At 40.8% G+C, this 21694-nt stretch overlaps 1 protein-coding gene across 3 annotated transcripts in view; it reads right to left on the bottom strand.

Annotated features, from left to right (window-relative positions):
• Positions 1 to 21694, bottom strand: part of NAALADL2 (N-acetylated alpha-linked acidic dipeptidase like 2) — a 966685-nt gene that overhangs the window by 42907 nt on the left and 902084 nt on the right. For all 3 annotated transcript variants that reach the window (XM_029067290.2, XM_039913128.1, XM_039913127.1), the window contains one exon: positions 21470 to 21563. In XM_029067290.2, coding sequence (XP_028923123.1) covers positions 21470 to 21563 — 94 coding nt within the window. The remainder of the gene's footprint in view (positions 1 to 21469; positions 21564 to 21694) is intronic.

Below are 21694 nucleotides of genomic sequence, written 5' to 3'. Positions count from 1 at the left end.
ATGGGAGCCACTCAATTTAAGAGGTGGAAGGAAACAGACCACATTTGATCTGCTGATATGATATTAGCCCTGGTGTCGAGCACAATATTTGGGATATAGTAAGAATGTGACAACATTATTATTGTTACTATTATGATTATTATTATTATAGGCACATAAAGGGAATAGATATGGAGAGAAGGTGGAAGATGATTTCTTGAAAAAAAACTGGGAAACAGGAGAAAGATTTGGAAGTGGAGTTGTAATGGGGCACTTTGGGGAGTTTATGGGTTTTTTTTTAAATTTTATCAACAAAGTAGTTGGAAAGATCTTCCAGAATTAGGGAGGATAGGTGGGAGGGACTGAGGCCTAAGGAGGGAAATTATTCAGTCAATCAGTGGTATTCATAAACCACTGATTTGTGCAGGACACTGTACTAATTGCTTGGGTGAGTATAATACATCAGAATTAAAGAAAGTGCTTCCTATTCACAGTGAGCTTAAGTTTAATAGAAAGATAGACATTTATATAGACTGAAAATTTATAACATATAATTTAAAGATATGTACATAAGTTATGTGGGGTTGGGGTGGGGAATACCAAATACCCAAAGATCACAGATCCAAGTTCATAGGTGAAACAGATGGGAAAGAGAGCTGGTGAAAAGACATCTTAATTGGGGAAAGCCTCTTGGAGGTGATTTGACATCAATGTTTTGAGATGGAAATCAAGGTGATCTGGAGTATATGGAGCAGGGGGGAGTTCCAGGATAGAGAGAGGGCATGGGATAGCAGTACGCAGCAAGATAGATGAGATCAGGGCACAGTGAGTAAGCTGGCTTGAGGAGCAAAATGTGTGATATAACAGAGTTGTTAGACACATTCCCTGCCCACATTGAGGCTTAAAAGAGCTAAAGGGTGGTAGGCATGAGAATCGATGAGGCCGGCATGGTAGAGTTCTTGACTTGTAGAGATAACTCAGTTACAGAGTGAATTCACAGTGGCAGAAGTCAGTCCTAGAATGAGCTATGAGAGAAAGAAGAAGACTGTGGGAGTGAACCAGAGGTTTGTGATTGTTGGAGAGAAAAGAGCTGAGCATGTATGCTTACATATCCAGAGATAGAATAATAATAATAATTGTGGTATTTTTTAAGCGCTTACTATGTGCCAAGCACTGTACTAAGCGCTGGGGTGGATACAAGTAAGTTGGGCTGGACACAGTCCCTGTCCCTCTAGAGGCTTAGTCTTAATCCCCATTTTACAGATGGGTAACTGAGGCCCAGAGAAGCATCGTGGCTCTTTGGAAAGAGCCTGGGCTTCGGAAACAGTGGTCATGGGTTCGACTCCCAGCTCTGCCACTTGTCAGCTGTGTGACTGTGGGCAAGTCACTTAACTTCTCTGTGCCTCAGTTACCTCATCTGTAAAATGGGGATTAACTGTGAGCCTCAGGTGGGACAATCTGATTACCCTGTATCTACCCCAGCGCTTAGAACAGTGCTCTGCACATAGTAAGCACTTAATGAATACCAACATTATTAAGTGACTTCCCCAAGGCCAAACAGCAGACAAGTGGTGGAGCCGGGATTAGAATTCATGACCTTCTGTCTCCTGGACCTGTGTTCTAACCATATGGAAGTGCTGAAATAGTCCAGGGAAGTGAAAGGCCTGGGAAAGGTGGATTGAATATAGGGTACAGATGTCATAAGAATGAGTCTGTGTCAAATTCGCAGGAGATGGGGTGTGGATGAAAGGAGAGATTCTAAGGTTGTAGTCAGAAATTGTGAGTCAGAGCTGGTCAGGATAAAGAAGAGACATTGCTTCGAAATGACTGGGATGAAGCTGATAGTCAGCTTAGATAGGGTGAAGTAGGAGGTGAGTGGAATTGAACAGAGAAGGGAAAGAGATGGTTAGGGATTCAGCCGGATCATTGAAATAGAGGTTGAAAACCCATGGATCAGAGTACAAAGCATCAAAGTCAGCAAGAAATGTGGAGGAAATATCAGAAGTTGGTGAATGACAGCTATCAGTTGCTGTCGGGATGGCAGAGGCAAATGATGTTTGTGATTCAAATAAAAAAGAGAACATAGATGCAAGAGAGAGTGAAGGCTACTTTAGTAACAGGCTAACTCCTCTCTTTCCTTGGGAGTTCAGGGAAGTGAGAGAAGATGAAGCCCTCAGAGAGATGAGCGGGATAGACAGTGCCTTGGGTGAGAGTTGTGTCAATGAAGTTCATGGGCACGAGTGAGCCTGGATGAAGGAGAGCCTGTGATGAGTTCACAGGCCAGCATGGCATGATGTGAAGCAAGTGGAGCCAGGAAGAGTCAAAAAAGAGGGATACCAGAGGAAGGGATGGATGAGATAGTGGTGAGATTATGGAAGGTTTGTTTGGGGGCTAGGGACACAGAGAGGCAGAAGAGAAACAAAACATGAATGGGGAGGAAGGGTTTGAAGAAAAAAGGGAACACAGACGGTCAGACAACCTGAAGCAGGATCATCCCTGGAGGTATGAAGTGTTCAGCTATAGAAACCTTCCCAACATTTGTGAAGGATAGTTTCAGCAAATCGGACTCCATCTAAGCAACTGAAGTCAGCAAATTCTGATCTATGAATCGTACACAGTTCCTAGTCTTCCAGAGTTGGGGTGAAGGATGAAGTGTTGCTGGGAGTCCAGCTAAATAGGATGATGTAGTGGTCAAACAGTGTTTCTAGATGATTGAAATAAAAAGAATTAGGATTTTCAGGGGTCAGGACGAGTGAGTGAATAGGATATAATAGCATTTAGACTTTGGAGCAGACGTGCATTAATGTTTTGTGTAAAGGTTAGGACACTATGGGTTCCATTGCTATTAATCCCGCAAGGCAATCCCAGATCACATCTCTTTCAATAAAGTCAGCCTAGTCCATCCACATTTCTTTCCTCATAACTGAAGACATGATCACTGTTAATAACGGAGAGTAGAAAAATGAATCAAAGAAATAAATATATACACAAATGTTAAGGACATCTCAAGAGCTCATCAGGTCTTCTGGACCAGGGAGGTAGTGAGGAAATTTCTTTTTAGATGGGATTTGAGTGAAGGTGGGGAGGGAATTCTGACTAGGGGTAAGAGGTGTGAAAATAGGATTGGGAAGGGAGACTCAAGAAAAGTGAAGTATAGCAGCAGTTTAGCTTGGTAGGAGGTAAGCGTCTGAGCTGAGGTCTAGAGGGAAAAAAGAACATAAAGTTAAGAAGACAAAAGATGGTGGAAAAACTTAAAACCAATGAAGTGGAGTCCTAGAGACGGTGGAAGGTTTTGAGGAGGGAAGTGAACGTTCTGAGAAGCATTAGTTTTTAGACATGGAAAATAATGGCCTACTCTGGATCTTGCCATAAACTTTATTCATTCCTTCAGGTGTAAAGTTAAAAAAAAAGACTTTTTACCCACTGCCAGGTATGTAGTTCCATCCTTGCATTTCAAATTCAGTCACTGTTGCCATCTTTAGAGAGTGCAGAAGAAATTCCCAAATCCAGTCATAGAATTATGCCTACCAAGTAATTACCAATTGATGATTCTACTAGTAAGCATTTAATAATTGATCTCTCTATTCCAGTTCCTGTAACCTATTCACCTCAAGTATTTTTAAAAGCCCCTGCCAATATCCTGGGAATTTGAATGGCTAGGGTGATGAATGTGAAAAGCAGACAAGTTTTTCCAAAAGGCACATTTTTGTAGATTTTTCCCTTTTATTACTTTCACTTCATCTACTGACTTTGGGATACAGACCTAAGGTAATTACTTTACTATAAGACAGTGATATAAAAAATGCATTTTAATAGTAATTTTCATTCAAAACACTTTTAGAATGTAAGCCTTTGGCTTTCTGTAAACCAGAGGCCACAGTGTGTTAAACAGAAGGAAGGCTATTTTCCCTAGTGTCCCAACAAACTTCCTTTCTCAGATGAAATGCTATAAGACTATCCATGCTTAAATAGAATTGATGGGTTCTTCAAAAAGCTACTGAAAAGATTTGACAAAATGGTAATACATCACCAAGTTTATTCAAGGTGCAGCTGGAGAGCATAATATGATAGTTCTGAACATCTTTTTTCTTCCAGAATCTCTGAGACTTCTTGCATCTAACTCATACTATTTTTCTATAAAAAACAGTGAGGGAAGGCCCTCATAAGTCAGGAAAAATCTTTGAATGGAGTGTAATGGCAGAACTTATTTGTTCACTCAGGAGAAAAAAAAAATCACTGAGAAACATGAAGTGGCAGTCTCATTTCATGAATTGGGATGTATAAATATTGTTAATGAAAAGTAGCAGCTAAAAAGGGGAGAAAGGCTGAAAAAGAGGTCTTCCAATGCTGCAGCTAACACCACTATCAGTCATTTTGAGTTTTGCATCTCAAGCATCAGCAATATCCCTGTATTATCTATGAGGAACACTGGTTAGAGGGGTACTGAAGTAAGTTACGACATTTTAGTCCTGAGTCCATAATTCTCTCTACCTTTTGAAGATATATGCCAGTTACTCCATCTGGAGGTTAGAGGAAGCCAGCATGGTGTAGTGGATGGGGCACGGACCTGGAAGTCAGAAGGTCATGGGTTCTAATCCAGGCTGCTCCACTTGTCTGCTGTGTGGCCTTAGGAAAGTCATTTCACTTCTCTGGGCCTTAGCTACTCATCTTTAAAATGAGGATTGACACTGTGAGCCCCACGTGGGCAGGGACTGTCTCTCACCCTATTTGCTTGGATCCACCCCAGTGCTTAGTAGAGGGCCTGGCACAAACTCAGCAACTTAACAAATGCCACAATAATTAATTACTTTTATTAATTTCACCCTATAACATGGAAATAATTTTTTTTGTGTTTTTCCTACCTTCCAAGGATGAATATATGTTAATTGTTGGGAAAGACAGAATTCTTGGGAAGAAAGACCCTATACAAACAATGATGTATAGGATGCAATAATTTTAAAAACGTTACTCTAAATTACTATATGACATTAATTGATTCAAAATGTATCACTGAGGAGAGTTCACATCTAATAATTCCACTCCAATAATAAGAGTTGAAGATTGCAGTTAATTTGATAGAAAGAATAATTTCTAGTGCAAATAAAAGTTCCAGAGTCCAGATCCTAGAGAGTGAAGAAAATCTGTATAAAGTCTAGAACAATATTTATAGCAGCCACATTAAATTAAGGAATCCCTTGCAGAAGTCCAAACATATACAGCCAACAGATGCTCCTCTGTGATCCAGCGTACCAGACGACCATCAAGACAATTAGCAATTGCCTCCATGACAGCCCAATAGAACAGCCCAGAGTTTCAGATGCTTCAGATGCCAAATAATTGGCCCAGATTTCAGTCCTGAAGAGCAGACTGTGCACATGAAGATCTAAAACAATATTTGCAGCATCCCTTTCAAATTAAGAATCCCATTAGAAGTTCCACTGTAAACAGCCAAGGGATGCTTTTACATGACATGGTGTAATTAGCAATTGCCTCCCCGGCAGCCCAGTGAAGGAGTTCAGAAATGAAAGAACTACTTGTGATGTAAAAGTATTGCATTAACAGAGACCGGAAAACACTCACATTCATAACTATTTAAGGAACAACAACAGTCAGTGGAAAGAGGATTCTGTGACTCTAAAAGCTTAATTTCTAGAAGCTGCAACCAAACTAATTCATCATAAAGAAGGCTAAATGTCCCCACACACTACAGCACTGTTAAAAGAAGGCAGGACAGCTTCAGTACAGGCAGAAGTAGCGACACAATTTCAACAATCATTTGAACATACCTTCTTTTGAGGATGAACTCCTAAAGAGACTAGATAATCAGTCAACGTGTGAAGATCCAGCAGTCCCAATTCTCATGTTGTCAGGGAGGTGTCAGACAGCAAACAGGAGACTTTTCATAGAAAGATGAAGGGGTAGAAGAAAGAGAGAAGAAAAGGGAGAGGAGATCAGCAAGGAAAAGAACAACAGAGAAAAGGATGAGGAGGAAATGGAAGGAGAGGAAAAAGAGGAAGGGAGGGGCAAGGTGGATCACTGAGGACCCAAACTGGGCATTCCAAGACCTGGGAGATTCTCATTTTATTCCTGGGGACCAACATCTAGGAACCACCTTGAACTGAGAAGCCAGGAGTTAAATAACCTTGGTTGTTATTTAAAGGCAGCTGCCTGTGACCCTGCATAAGGGTAATTTCAGTTTTTATTAAGTAGTTTCTCTGGCCTATTCGTGCTTTGAGTCCAGTGAAAAGATGAGTACCAGTCCTAGCACTAAAATAGGGAAAAAAAGCATGGCCTGGTGGAAGAACATGGCTTGAGAGTCAGAGGACTCAAGTCCTAGTCATCACTCCATCTCTTCACTACCGTGTTGCCTTGGGAAAAATCACTCAACTTCTCTGGGCCTCAGTTTCTTCATCTGCACTTGTTCTTCCTACTTACACTGTGAGCTCTGTTGTGGACAGAGGGTGTTTCTGACATGATTATCTTGTATCTACCCTGGTGATTATTCTTATTATTACTATGCTTCCTGGGGCCCTATCAGTGATGAAAGTTTCTGACCAAAGAGAAATCTAGGGCATTTTTGTAAAGGGGACAGACCCAGCAGGAATCCTGGAAAATAGTGGGAGACAAAGACTGCTGAGGCTATCAAAGTGACCACCTGCTGGGTAATACTGGGTAACAGCACAGCTTAAGTTCTATACTGCCTTCACCTTTCTTGTACATAGGTCCTGCATGTAAAATAAAAAAATACCTGTTTTTCACCCTTTACAATGTGGTACTAAACCCACAAAACTCCTGCTAATTGCACTCTGGGCCCAAAGGAACATAGCTGTCAGGGGCAAGAGAATGGGAATAATGTAAATTACTTCACCACAATCAATTACTTCAGGCAGGTTTTTGTCCTGAAGCTTTAGGGCCAGAGTTCTTATATCAGCAAGGACAGGCGACTCTACAGTGTGTCTTGCAGTAGGTGGATATAAGTGAATCATCTAAAACATAGTTTCTGTCTGACACAGGACTCATAGTTCAAGAGGTAGGAAGACAGATGAGGAAACTGTGGCACAAAATAGGTAAAGGGACTGGTCCAAGATCCCAGCAGGACTGGAGGTGGGATCAGAACAGGTGTATTATGACATTATAGTCTCATGCTCTTTCTACCAGACCATGCTTTAAAAGGTAAAGCAATCGATGGTGTACAGTGAACAGGACTGTTTCCACACTAGTTGGCTGTGGAAGGTACTACCATTTATTTAGATTATTTATTTAAATTATTTTAAGCTATTTAGAAGGAAACTAATAATAATAATGATAATAATAATGTTGGTATTTGTTAAGCGCTTACTATGTGCCGAGCACCGTTCTAAGCGCTGGGGTAGACACAGGGGAATCAGGTTGTCCCACGTGGGGCTCACAGTCTTAATCCCCATTTTACAGATGAGGTAACTGAGGCACCGAGAAGTTAAGTGACTTGCCCAAAGTCACACAGCTGACAAGTGGTAGAGCCGGGGTTCGAACCCATGACCTCTGACTCCAAAGCCCGTGCTCTTTCCAGTGAGCCACGCTGCTTCTCACTAGACTGCAAACTAGATAGTTTAGATCAGTAAAGATCAGTTTAAATACAATGCTCTGCACTTAGTGAGTGCTAAATAAAATAGCATTGATAGTCAACTTGATACCTCAAAAGGGGACTAGGTAGGCAGATGATATGTGGGTCTTCTGAGTTAAATTTATAAGCTCCTTGAGGGCAGAGATTGGGTTTACTTTATTTTACCTTATACAATAAGTGCCCAATAAATACCAATGATTGACTTGATAAAACTTCTGAAATCTGAGAATATTAGCAGTATGGCTTAGTGGAAAGAGATCAGTATGAGCAGTATGGCTTGGGAGTCAGAGATCGTGAGTTCTAATCCCAGCTCTGCCACTTGTCAGCTGTGTGACTCTGTGCCTCAGTTACCTCATCTGCAAAATGGGGATTGAGACTGTGAGCCCCACTTGGGACAACCTGATTGCCTTGTATCTACCTTAGCACTTAGAACAGCACTTGGCATATAGTAAATGCTGAACAAGTACCATCATTACTATTAGTAGCAGTACTAAACAAACTGGAATTTGGAATAAAGGAAGAAGCAAAAATGTAGAGGTTCACTGAATAGGCTTTAAAAGACATTTTATAGCAGCCCTATCTATTCAATTACATTCCTCTGGGTGCCAGCTGGTAGAGAGACAGAAACCTCAAGACAGAAGCTTTTCCTACAATTTAGAAACAGAGTGCCTCCTTTCTTTGAGGTCACCAAACAATCAATCAATCAATGGTATTTATAGCGAAGATGAGGCTTCCCCCAGGTGGACAAGTAGCAGGGACCTCAGACAAGGGTTCAATCTGTAAACACACAGTGAACAACTCCCTGCTATCCTTTCTTGTCTTGAAACAGCCTGGTTCGGGTTGCTGCCTTTGATCCTTTTAGGCAAGTCACTATGAGGACATTTGGGGATGGAAGTAACTAGGCCAGTTGTGATGGTGGGCTCCACTTGCTGATATTAGAAAATATAAAAGTTTATAGAAAAACTAGTTTATAGAAAGACTAAAACTATAGCAAAACTAGAATGGGAAACCAGTGTGGTTATATGGTAGCTTGACTTCATTCCAGTTAGGGCAAAGGTAGCTGATATTGAGAGGAGGAAAAGAGCTAGCAGAGCACTCCAACCCTGAATACAAAGGAATCTAAGCAGTAATGCCACAAGCCATGCTCTTCACCATCCTCATTAACTGCAGCTGGTCAAAGGTTTAGTTAGGGTCAATCCATCACTAAATCCTGTCCATCTCACCTTCACAATATCGCCAAAATCCACACTTTCCTCTCCATCCAAACCGCTATCATGTCAATCCCATCATTTATCCTATCATGCCTTGATTACTGTATCAGTCTCCTTGCTGACCTTCCAGCCTACTGTCTCTCCACACTCCAACCCATACTTCACTCTGCTGCCCAGATTATTTTCTCCCAAAATGTTCAGGCCATGTTTTCCCACTCCTCAAGAACTTTCTGTGGTTGCCTATCCCTCTCCACATCACACAAAAACTCCTCACCATTGGATTTAAAGCAATCACCTTAGCCCTCCTACTTCACCTAGCAACTCTCCTACCACAACCCAGCATGTGCTCTTCGCTCCACTAATGCTAACTTTCTCACTGTACCTGGATCTCATCTACCTCACCGCTGATCTCTTCCCCACATCCTGCTTCTGGCTTGGAATTCCTTCCTTCCTCACATCAGAGAGAAAATACTTTCCTCCACAACGAAACCTTACTGAAGCTCTATAAACTTCATAACCTTATTGGTATATCTCCTCCAAGAGGCCTTTCCTGACTAAGCCTTCCTTTCCCCTTGTCCCACTCCCTTCTGCATCACTCTGACTTGCCCCCTTTATTCATCCCCCTTCTGAACCCCACCAAACCTATACACATTTCTGTAATTTATTTTCTATTGTATGTCTTCCCGTATAGACTGTAAGCTCATTGTGGACAGGGAATATGTCCGTTTGTTGCTGTAGAGTACTCTCCTAAGTGCTTAGTACAGTGCTCTGCACTCAGTAAGTGCTCATTCATTCATTCAATAGTATTTGTTGAGCATTTACTATGTGCAGAGCAATGTACTAAGTGCTTGGAATGTACAATTCAGCAACAGATAGAGACAATCCCTAACCAGTGACGGGCTCACAGTCTAAACAGGGGAGACAGACAGCAAAGCAAAACAGAACAAAACAAAACAACATCAACAAGATAAATAGAATCAAGGAGATATTACACCTCATTAACAAAATAAATAGGGTAATAAATAATACATACAAATGAGCAGAGTGCTGAGGGGAGGGGAAGGGGGAAGAACAGAGGGTGGGGGGGAAGGGGGAGGGAGGGGGAGCAGAGGGAAAGGGGGGCTCAGTCTGGGAAGGCCTCCTGGAGGAGGTGAGCTTTCAGGAGGGCTTTGAAGAGGGGAAAAGAGTTAGTTTGGCCGAAGTGAGGAGGGAGGGCATTCCTGGCCAGATCCCACTCCACCACTTGGCTGTTGTGTGACCTTAGGCAAGTCATTTAACATCTCCGTGCCTCAGTTCCCTCATCTGTAAAACGGGATTAAGACTGTGAGCCCTATGTGGGACAGGGCCTATGGCAAACCTGTTTATCTTGTATTTACCCCAGCATTTAGAACAGTGTCTGGCAAAGAATATGTGCTTAACAAATACCATTAGAGGTAGTAATAATGATAGGAGTAATAGTAATAATAATGAGTAGTAGTAGTAAAGTAGTAATAGTGAGAAGCTGCATGGCTCAGTGGAAAAAGCACGGGCTTAGGAGTCAGACGTCATGGGTTCTAATTCCGGCTCAGCCACCTGTCAGCTGTGTGACTTTGGGCAAGTCCTTGACTTCTCGGTACCTCAGCTACCTCATCTTCAAATTGGGATTAGGATTGTGAACCTCAAGTGGGACTACCTAATTACCCTGTATCTACACCAGTGCTTAGAACAGTGCTTGGGTCATAGTAATTACTTAACAAATACCAACATTATTATTATTGGTAGTAAACTCCTCCTCTAGAGTATAAACTCCCTGGGGTAAGGGAACATATTTACCAGATATGTTATATTGTACTTTCCCTAGAGTTTGGTAAAGTGCTCCACATATGGTCAGTGCTTAATAAGTATGATTGTCTGATTAGTAGTAGCATGACAGAAGTCAGAACTGGGAGTCAGGGGACCTTAGTTTTAATCCCACCTCCACCATTAGCTTACTGTGTGATCTGGAGAAAGCCACTTACCTTTCTGTGCCTCTGTTAACTTATCTGTTAAACGAGGATAAAACACCTGTTTTCCCTCTCTTTTAGGCTGTAAGCACAAGTCCAGGGGATGATGTGAAGGATGAACTGTCAGGATTTAACAGCAGCCTGAATGTCCTTGCTGGGAGAACTGACTAAGCAAAAAGACAGTTTCAGCCTTTTTTTTTGCCCATCTGCGAGGGCAGTGATTACACCTGATCTCTTAGGGATTAATAATAATTACAAAAATAATAATAATAACAACAATAATAATGGTATTTGTTAAGCACTTACTATGTGCCAAGAATATTATGTTCTAAACTCTGCCCCTTGTCTGCTGTGTGACCGTGATCAAGTCACTTCACTTCTCTGTTCCTCAGTTACCTCATCTGTAAAATGGGGATCTAGACTGTGAGCACCTTGTTAGACAGGAATTAAGTTCATTCATTCAATAGTATTTATTGAGTGCTTACTATGTGCAGAGCACTGTACTAAGCGCTTGGGATGAACAAGTCGGCAACAGATAGAGACAGTCCCTGCCGTTTGACGGGCTTACAGTCTAATCGGGGGAGACGGACAGACAAGAACAATGGCACTAAACAGCGTCAAGGGGAAGAACATCTCGTAAAAACAATGGCAACTAAATAGAATCAAGGCGATGTACAATTCATTAACAAAATAAATAGGGTAACGAAAATATATACAGTCGAGCGGACGGGTACAGTGCTGTGGGGATGGGAAGGGAGAGGTGGAGGAGCAGAGGGAAAAGGGGAAAATGAGGCTTTAGCTGCGGAGAGGTAAAGGGGGGATGGCAGAGGGAGTAGAGGGGGAAGAGGAGCTCAGTCTGGGAAGGCCTCTTGGAGGAGGTGATTTTTAAGTAAGGTTTTGAAGAGGGAAAGAGAATCAGTTTGGCGGAGGTGAGGAGGGAGGGCGTTCCAGGACCGCGGGAGGACGTGACCCAGGGGTCGACGGCGGGATAGGCGAGACCGAGGGACGGCGAGGAGGTGGGCGGCGGAGGAGCGGAGCGTGCGGGGTGGGCGGTAGAAAGAGAGAAGGGAGGAGAGGTAGGAAGGGGCAAGGTGATGGAGAGCCTTGAAGCCTAGAGTGAGGAGTTTTTGTTTGGAGCGGAGGTCAATAGGCAACCACTGGAGTTGTTTAAGAAGGGGAGTGACATGCCCAGATCGTTTCTGCAGGAAGATGAGCCGGGCAGCGGAGTGAAGAATAGACCGGAGCGGGGCGAGAGAGGAGGAAGGGAGGTCAGAGAGAAGGCTGACACAGTAGTCTAGCCGGGATATAACGAGAGGGATATAAGTTCAAAACGATTTGCTTATATCCATTCCAGCACTTAGCATAGTGCTGGCATATAGTAAGAACTTGACAAATATCATTATTACTATTATTATTATATAAATTAATCAGGTTAGACATAGTCCATCTCACAAGGGCCTCACAGTTTTAATTCCCATTTTAAAGAGTATGTAACTGAGGACCAGAAAAGTTAAGTGATTTATCCAAGGTCCCACAGCAACATGTGGTGGAGTTGGAATTAGAACCCATTATCTACTGACTCCCATGTTGTCTCTACTAGTCATGCTTCTTTCTAGCAAGAAGGCTTCAAACAGCACCTCTTCCTAGCAAGAAACCCCAAACCAAAATGGAGTTATTTTAACTCCATGTGGTACACATGTGGTACACATTTAGAATTAATTTCAGTGGACTACCTGTACAAATGCTGAAGGGTGACCTGAAACTGAACCCAATGCATCAGGGACAGAAGAACTGCTATAAGAATGCTGTAAAAATCAAAGCCAATGCAGCATCTTGACAAAATATAGGCAGACTACATCATTGTGCTACAATCATTAATAATGATGGTATTTAATGAACCCTTACTCTACGTCAGGCTGGACAATATACAAGGTAATCAGATTGGATGCCTCATTGGGCTCTTGGTCTACGAGATAGAAGAGGTGCTCTATCCCTATTTTACAGGTGAGAAAATTGAGGCACAATGGTCTAGTGAATTGCCCAGGGTCACACATCAGTCAAGTTGCAGAGGTTGGACTCAAACTCCAAGAAAGGAGTAGCTCTTTTTTAGCCAAATCATAGGGGATCATTAGAATAAAATAAAACACTAAAAGAACACCAGGCACTGAAAACTGCAAATAAGTTAAATAGCTGCAGTCACTGTGTGTATGTGGTGTATGTGTGCGCTTGCACATGCACACAAAAGGTAAAGCTCATGATAAGAGGCAATAACTTCAAATGCACACACAAATTATTTTGGGAAAAGATAGAATGTAAAAGCTATCCCTGGTTTCTGAAATCACTGCTTCTGATGTGAAATTTTTAGCAACATACATTATCAATCAATACGAGGAAGATTAAAAAAAATAGCCAGAGATGTCAAATTCTGAGACATGGGTAGATTTTTTTTCCTAAAATTGCCAGGCACTCTTTATGAAAATTCAAAAGTCCAGTCAAACCAGGACATATTGTTAGCTTAATCCTATAGGACTTGAAAGTTTGATTGGCATTTTACAGTCCAGCTCTTTATTCACCTTTATTCTGCACATTAGTTCTGATTAATGAAAGAAAATGTAATGAAAACAGCAGAAGTCAACATTTTTAAGTGATACTTTTAGATCTAGTGAAAAGTCATGAATTTGCAACTATTTACAGAATTGAAAGAACACATTTTTAAATACTGAAAACAACTCTTATAACAACATGATCATTGAGAATGCCAATGTGAAACATTTTGCCCAATCCACAGGCAACTGAATATATTTTCACACTGAAAAAGTGAGTTTCTATGTTTCTAAAAACCAGGGTGGGACTTCAAAAGTCATATAATCTGTCTTTTCCTCTCATAGGTAAATTACCACTAAACTAAACCTGCCTACACAGATAGATCAAGGCTACAAAAAGGATCACCAGATTTGAGATTTTCAACTCCGTCGGAAATCTCAAAATCTTTCCTTTATATTTAAATTATAACATCCTTGTGGGCAGGAAATCACTTTTACTCTGTTGCATTTTACTTTCCAAAGCACTTAGTGCAGCATTCATCCCACAGTAAACAATCAATAAATATAAATGACTGATTGATGGAGAATAAGCACTCAAAACATAACATTGATTGATTAAATCACTTTTATGACAATTTGTTCAATTTCTGTCATTTTTGTGCCTGTTGCTCACTATTAAGCATTTTCAGAGCTATTTAAATTTAATTTGAAAAGAGGATAGAAATAAACTGTCATATACAAAAGCACTTTTTATCAAATAAAAATATAGGTCTTTCTTTAATAGTATCCCATAGAACTCTATCCTCTAGATTGTAAGCTTGTTGTGGGCCAGGAATATGTCTAGCAACTCTGTTATATTGTACTCTGTCAAGAGCTTAGTATAATGCTCTGCACATAGAAGCGCTCAATAAATATAAGGATTAAATATTCATTCATTAAATCATGTTTACTGAGTACTTACTATATTCAGAGCACTGTACTAAGTGATTGGGAAGCACAATTCAGCAACATAGACAATCCCTGCCCACAATGGGTTTACAGTCTAGAAGCGGGGAGACAGACATCAAAACAAGTAAACAGCATCAGTAGCATCATTACAGAGCTCTGTCCTTGATATGATTGATTATAAATATCATATCCAGTCAGTAGCATTTGTATTACTGTGGCTTGGTTTTAACTGATTCATCTGACAAGTAAAGGCAGGACATAGGTGTTAGAAAAAATTCAGTGATTAAAATCAGTAGAACATTAGATTTTAAGAGCACAATATGCCATTTTAAAATCTCTTGGCTATCACTCAAGGGAGTGGAAAAGAACCAGCAAATGTATTTTCAATCAAAAGAAACAAAAGTGCTTTATGAGATTTTCTATTCTTCATGTTCATCCATCACAGTGGGATAAAAACAAACATGCAAATAGAAAAAGAAACAAGAGAGTGATCCTCCTGACACTAAACTCCTTGTGGGCAAGGGTCAAGTCTACCGTCTCTATTATGGGGTATTCTCTTAAGTAAACACTCAAGGATTTATTGATCCTTGAATGACATAGATAAGCAATATCAAGGACCCAGTATTCCACATGCACCTTCATTACTTGTACTATACCTATGCAGTTAGATGCTTTTCTTAATGATGTTCTTTATGGATTATTATTGGATGTTTATCACCTATAACACCTGTTTCTTCTCTTTCAACTGGGTAGCATAAGGGCAAATCAAGATCCCATTGGTCAAAGATGAGCCAACTGATCATATTAGAACTTTGAGTATGAGGCCTGTAAACAACATGCTAATCCCTCCTTTCTTCTTCTTAATAATTACAGTATTTGTTAAGCACTTACTATGTACCAAGCACTTTTCTGAGCACTGGGGTATATACAAGGTTATCAGGTTGTCCCACGTGGGGCTCACAGTCTTAATCCCCATTTTCAGATGAGGTAACTGAGGGCACAGAGAAGTGAAGTGACTTTCCCAAAGTCACACAGCTGAAAAGTGGTGGAGTCGGGATTAGAACCTACTATCTCTGACTCCCAAGCCTGTGCTCTTTCCACTAAGCCACACTGCTCCTCTTCTTCCACTCCCTTCTGTGTCACCCTGACTTGCTCCTTTTATTCATCCTCCCTCCCAGTCCTGAAGCACTTACACACATATCTGTAATTTATTTTTTTATTTACATTATTTACATTAATGTTTGTCTCCGTCTAGACTGTAAGCTCATTGTGGGCAGGGAATGTGTTCATTCATATTGTATTTATTGAGCACTTACTGTGTTTCCCAGAGCACAAACACTTGAGAAAATATAATATGGTTGTACTATATTCTGCCTAGCACTTAGTACAGTACTCTGCATACAGTAAGTGCTTTACAAATACAATTGACAGACTAACTAGATCCATCCATTTGGCAAGGGGACTGATGAGAACCTTGCCCACAAGGAGCTTATATTGAGAAATCTGGTTGCCCCACAGGGTTTACCCGCCTCAGGATCACACCTGGAGAGTTTCCAGGACTCTATGACTCTCGACTATGGGAGGGAGAGTTAAGCAGAGGCCTGTCCATTCCATTCCTAGCTTCGGCAGTGGAGAGTGAGTGGAAGGCAATCTGCTACAAGCCGAAAGTCACCTGTGCTGGGCAACAGCAGCATGAGAGAGAGTCGAGGGTGGAGACTCAAGTTTACAGCATGGAAGAAGGCAATGGCAAACCACTTCTGTATTTTTACCAACACTCTATGGATACACTACCAGAACGGTTGAAGGTGGGGCGGGGCCTCCTGGGAGAGATGTGTTCATGGAGGTGCTATGGGTCAGACAACATAAGACAAGACAGGGTTAAGACCCTGATTGCCCCAGATGCAAAGTAGATATAATGGAAGAGACAGAATCTGCATTGGATCATAGTTATTTGAATTTGTAGGAGAATTTGGAGGGAGTTTGCTTGGCTGGAAGCGATTTCTTGCAATTTTTTTATGGTCTTTGTTAAGCATTTACTGTGTACCGGACACTGCACTAAACTCTGGGTTATATACAAGATAATCAGGTTGGACATAGTCCATATCCCACATGGTGCTCACATTCTTAATCTTAATCCCCATTTTACAGATAAGCTAACTGAAGCACAGAAAAGTTATATGAGTTTTCCAAGATCACACAGTAGAAAGTGGCAGAGCTGGGATTACAACCCAGGTCCGCTGACTCCCAAGCCCATGCTCTATCCACTAGACCACACTGCTTCCAGATTTTATTGTGCTTGCGTACCGAGGTGTGATTGGGCCAGGGGGATGCTTCAATATTGGAACTGTGTGTGTGTAATGAAAAGATGCTTTATTGAACTAAATTCTCCTAATTTAGAAGGCAACATATATTTGCACTATGTAAAAAGTTAAGGGGTAGGTAGAAACTTCACCTTCACAACATTGTCAAGATCTGCCCTTTCCTCTCCATTCAAACCGCTACCTTGTTGATACAATCTCTCATCATATCCCGACTGGATTACTGCATCAGCCTACTTTCTGATCTTCCAACCTCTTGTCTCTCCCTGCTTCAGTCTATACTTGCCTCTGCTGCCCAGATTATCTTTCTACAGAAACACTCTGGGCATGTCAGTCCCCTTCTCAAACACTTCCAGTGGTTGCCTATTAACCTTTACATAAAACAAAAACTCCATCAAAGCTCTCCATCACCTTGCCCCCTCCTACCTCATCTCCTGATCTCCTTCTACAGCCCACCCCGCACACTCTGCCACCACAAACCTCCTCACTGTGCCTTGTTCTCACCTGTCCCACCATCAACCTCTGACCTGGAATGCCCTCCCTCCTCACAACTGCCAAACTAGCTCTCTTCCGGTCTTCAAAGCCCTACTGAGAGCTCACCTCCTCCAGGAGGCCTTCCCAGACTGAGCCCCCCTTTTCCTCTGCTCCTCCTCTCCCATTGCCCCTACTCCCTCCCTCTTCTCTAACATCTTCTCTGCCCCATATCACTTGTGTATAGTTTTACATATTTATTGCTTTATTCATTTTATTAATGATGTGTATATATCTATAATTCTATTTATCTATTTTGATACTATATATGCCTGTCTACTTGTTTTGTTTTGTTGTCTATCTCTCCCCTTTTAGACTGTGATCCCACTGTTGGGTAGGGATTGTCTCTATCTGTTGCCCGAATTGTACTTTCCAAGTGTTTAGTACAGTGCTATGCACACAGTAAGCACTCAATAAATACGATTGAATGAATGAATGAAACTTCAAAATCATAAATTTTCCCCTGGGCTTAGGCTGAACTAAACAAATTCATATACTGCTAGATCAGTACAGTGCCTTAGTACAGTATCTGGCACACAATAAGTGCTTAACAAATGTTATTATTATTATTTATCATCAAACCAAAATGACCTTTATTTTTCTTGTACATTCCAAAAGCAATATTAACTAGCTAATTTTTGCTACACTGAAAAAGGCAAATAATAGATATTGAACAAAAAGAACCATATTTATATGGTCAAACAATCTACCTAAAATGGTCTCTGTGCCTACCTGTCTCTACCCATTAGATTACTAGCTCCAAGATGGGGGGGACCCCTCTCAGAATCGTACCTGAAGAGTCTCCAGTCCGCTACTAGTCTAGGCTACAGGAGGGAGAGTCAAGCAGAGGAATACCCACTCCGTTCCTAGCTTGGGCATTCATTCATTCAATAGTATCTATTGAGCACTTACTATGTGCAGAGCACTGTACTAAGTGCTTGGAATGTACAATTAGGCAACAGATAGAGACAATCCCTACCCATTGACGGGCTTACAGTCTAATGCGGTGGCTAGCGAGTGGAAGGCAATATGCTACAAGTTAAAACTCATCTGTGCTGAGCAACAGCGGCATGGGAAAGAGTCAAGGGTGGAGTACTGAGTTTACTGCACTGTAGGAGGCAATGGTAAACCACCATCGGATTTTTATCAGGAAAACTCTATGGACACATTACCTGAACGATGGCCAATGGAGGTGGGGTATTCTGGGAGAGACATGTCCATGGCATCGCTATGAGTCAGAGCGACTCCAACAGCATAAGACTAGACTAGTTGGCAGGAAGCATGCCTTCTTTTATCATATGCTTCCAGGTGCCTAATACAGTGGTCTGCATGACTGATTGATTGATTGATTGATTTGATTTCTCTGCCTGCAATAGATGGCCAATACCAATGATTGCCTGAATAACAGTTTCAAATCTGGTGGTGAGGAAGGGTTGGGTTAGACTCTTTATTCATTCATTCGATAGTATTTGTTGAGTGGTAACTATGTGCACAGCACTGTACTAAGGGCTTGCACTATACAATTAGGCAACATAATAATAATGTTGGTATTTGTTAAGTGCTTACTATTTGCAGAGCACTGTTCTAAGCGCTGGGGTAGACACAGGGGAATCAGATTGTCCCACATGGGGCTCACAGTGTTAATCCCCATTTTACAGATGAGGTAACTGAGGCACAGAGAAGTTAAGTGACTTGCCCACAGTCACACAGCTGACAAGTGGTAAAGCCGAGATTCAAACCCATGACCTCTGACTCCAAAGCCCGTGCTCTTTCCACTGAGCCACGCTGCTTTTCTACATATAGACATATAGACTCAATCCCTGACCAGTAACGGGCTCACAGTCTAAATGGGGGAGACAGACAGCAAAGCAAAACAGAACAAATATTGGCCCTAGAGAATGGATCTCGAAGTTCCAGCAGCTGTGTAAACTGGTGTCCAGGGCATAGTTGTTTTTGAAATGATCTTTCCCTTCTAACTGTCCTTTTTCCTGATCCCCTCTTTGTTACTGACAGTTTATCCAGCACTTTCTGTAAACATGTAACCTTCACCATTAAGAGAGGTGCCAGTTTGGAGTCTCAGCACCTTCCTAAAGGACAGGAAAAGCGGCTATAAATAATGGAAAATTGCTTTTTCATATGTCAAAAGTTACTGAAACAAGAAGCTACATCTGAGAAAAAGAAAAATGTGTAAGCTCCTCATGCCCCTTTCCCTGTTCAATTCCATTCACTGTTTTTGTTCATATTGTGCAGGGACTTACTTCAACCTGTCCCGCAGGTAACAATGATTGATAAAGCCCTGGATTTGGCTGAAATTTCAAACATAGTTTTATTTAACAAAAATGGGACTTTTTTGTTGGTCATTTTGACTATCTTACACTGTATATACTAGGTTTAGTTTACAAAAAAGAAAATGACGTGCTCAGTTTTGACCAAACGTAAGCACCAAGGTCATTTAGTTTTCCAGCCGACTTTAAAGAACTGATCAATAAATCAACTCAAACAAATTATTCAAGAGTAAATTATTCTATTTTTTCCCCAGGGGGTTATTGAGAATGAAAGAAGGCTGGATTGATATGCTGCCAGAAAGCACTAGCGTAATAAACAAACAAAATGGTCATTGTCAAAGAGAAAATTAGAGCTAAAAGCACAACTGGGTTTCGGGGACCATACTTATATGAATAGCACTGTATAGATACACATTTTCACTGCTCAGTCAAGAAGTGTTTACCTTTGATTGTACACAAGAACCTGAGCCTAATTATTGCTTAACTGTCATAATAAACTCAGCAGAAGTATAAACAATGGCCTGCATGAATTAAACAGCTAAATATGTTTAACACTGTACAGGAACACTGTTTGACTAATAAAATCAATTGGCAATGAAACTGAAATATTTATCTTACTATTAATAATAGTCTGCTTTTGAATTCCATATTTTTAGAAAGGCAAAAACCTACAAAGCACTTTTACTGGGAGCAGGGTAGATAACCAAGGCAGTTATTGGGCTAAGTGTGCCTTGGGGCTATCATTTACTTGCAGAACAATTGAAAGAACACAAAAGAAAAGAAAGTCTCTCAAAAGTAATACAAATTGGACAAATATTTAGCAGAGTTGAACAATACTTTTGAGATTGAACCGTCTGAACCGTGTTGGATCAATATGGGTGAAAATCATCAATTTAGTTCTTTGAAAAAGAGAATCTCCACATTGATGTGGTCTATTTTTCAGGGTAAAAACTTGTATCCAATAATCAGGGAATAAAAAAGAAGAAAAAAATCACCATATGTAGAATCATAAAGCTGAAACATCCATTAACTATATATACATATCTATCTATATATACACACATATATCTACCCTCAAACCCTGAGAGGATACTTTTCTGACAATTGTGTTAGCCTAGAGTAATGGTCCTGCTCCAAATAAGTGCTCATTCTTCCCCCCGCCACACACACACACACACACACACTCCCTCTCTCTGTTTCTGTTTCTCTCTCTCTCTCTCTCTCTCTTTCTCTCTCTCTCTCTCTCACACACACACACACACACACATATTTGGGGAGATATGGTATACACAATTAATAGCCTGTGGAGTGGACTACCCCATAGAGAACAAAGCAAACTGTTCAAACTTTATTTATGAATCCATCAGAAAGCTACCTAAAAGAAAAGGTGAACCCCTTCTGCAATCGATAACTTCTTTCAGTGTACGTCAGCATCTCTTTATGTAATTACCCACTATGGGCGAATACCACTTAATTGTTTATATGATTCAATCTTAGAAAGCCAGAGAGACAGATGGCAGAGGCAGATACAGAATGATTGTGCATTTCAGAGGAGGCTCCCCACAGTTAAGCGATGAAAATTCAGAAGCCTGAATACATCGTAAACACATATTTCAAAATGTCTAATAGTGAGACTAGTGTTCAGCACTGCCCCGTTAAAAATTAGTTATCAGGATCCTTAAGGCAAGTTTTCCATCAAATGGAAAGACCCCAAAATCAACTCCATCATTGATTTAATGCAAATAAAATGAAAAAAAAAGATTTTTGATCCACTGTTAACCCATGGAAATATAGGAGCAGCCAAAATGAACAAAGATTACAAATTCCTTTGTTGAAAAAAGGGGTGGAGATGGAACTCCTTCAAAATTCACCTTCCTTGGCAAAAAAAAAAAAAAATCCAAAACGAAACCAAAAACTCCTGAATATGCTTACACTGGTCACATTCTGGAAGGTGTTAAAAGAACTGCATTGCTGGTATTAATACAATGAGAGATGAAGATCTGGAAGTCATTAGCAAAGAGATTAAATAGATAATGTTTGCTGAAATTACTGCAATTTTACAAAATTACCTTTAAGGTTGTTTTGAACTTCCAGTGCTATATCCAGAGCATTAAAGGGCAGAACTGGTTCACTGGCAATTTGCAAAATCATTTCTCCTGAGAGCTGAAAGAAAAAAATTGCAAGTATGTTTAATAATTAAGATATAAGTTGATATATCATATAATACCATATTTAAACTGCAGGGATAAAGCAAAAACTATGTGAAATAGCTGGTGTTGTCATTTTAGTTTAAA

Source organism: Ornithorhynchus anatinus, chromosome 1 (genome assembly GCF_004115215.2).
Source record: "Ornithorhynchus anatinus isolate Pmale09 chromosome 1, mOrnAna1.pri.v4, whole genome shotgun sequence".
Classification (NCBI taxonomy): Eukaryota; Metazoa; Chordata; class Mammalia; order Monotremata; family Ornithorhynchidae; genus Ornithorhynchus; species Ornithorhynchus anatinus.
The sequence above is the reverse complement of the archived record's forward strand: the minus strand, read 5'-3'. Positions and strand labels throughout refer to the sequence as shown.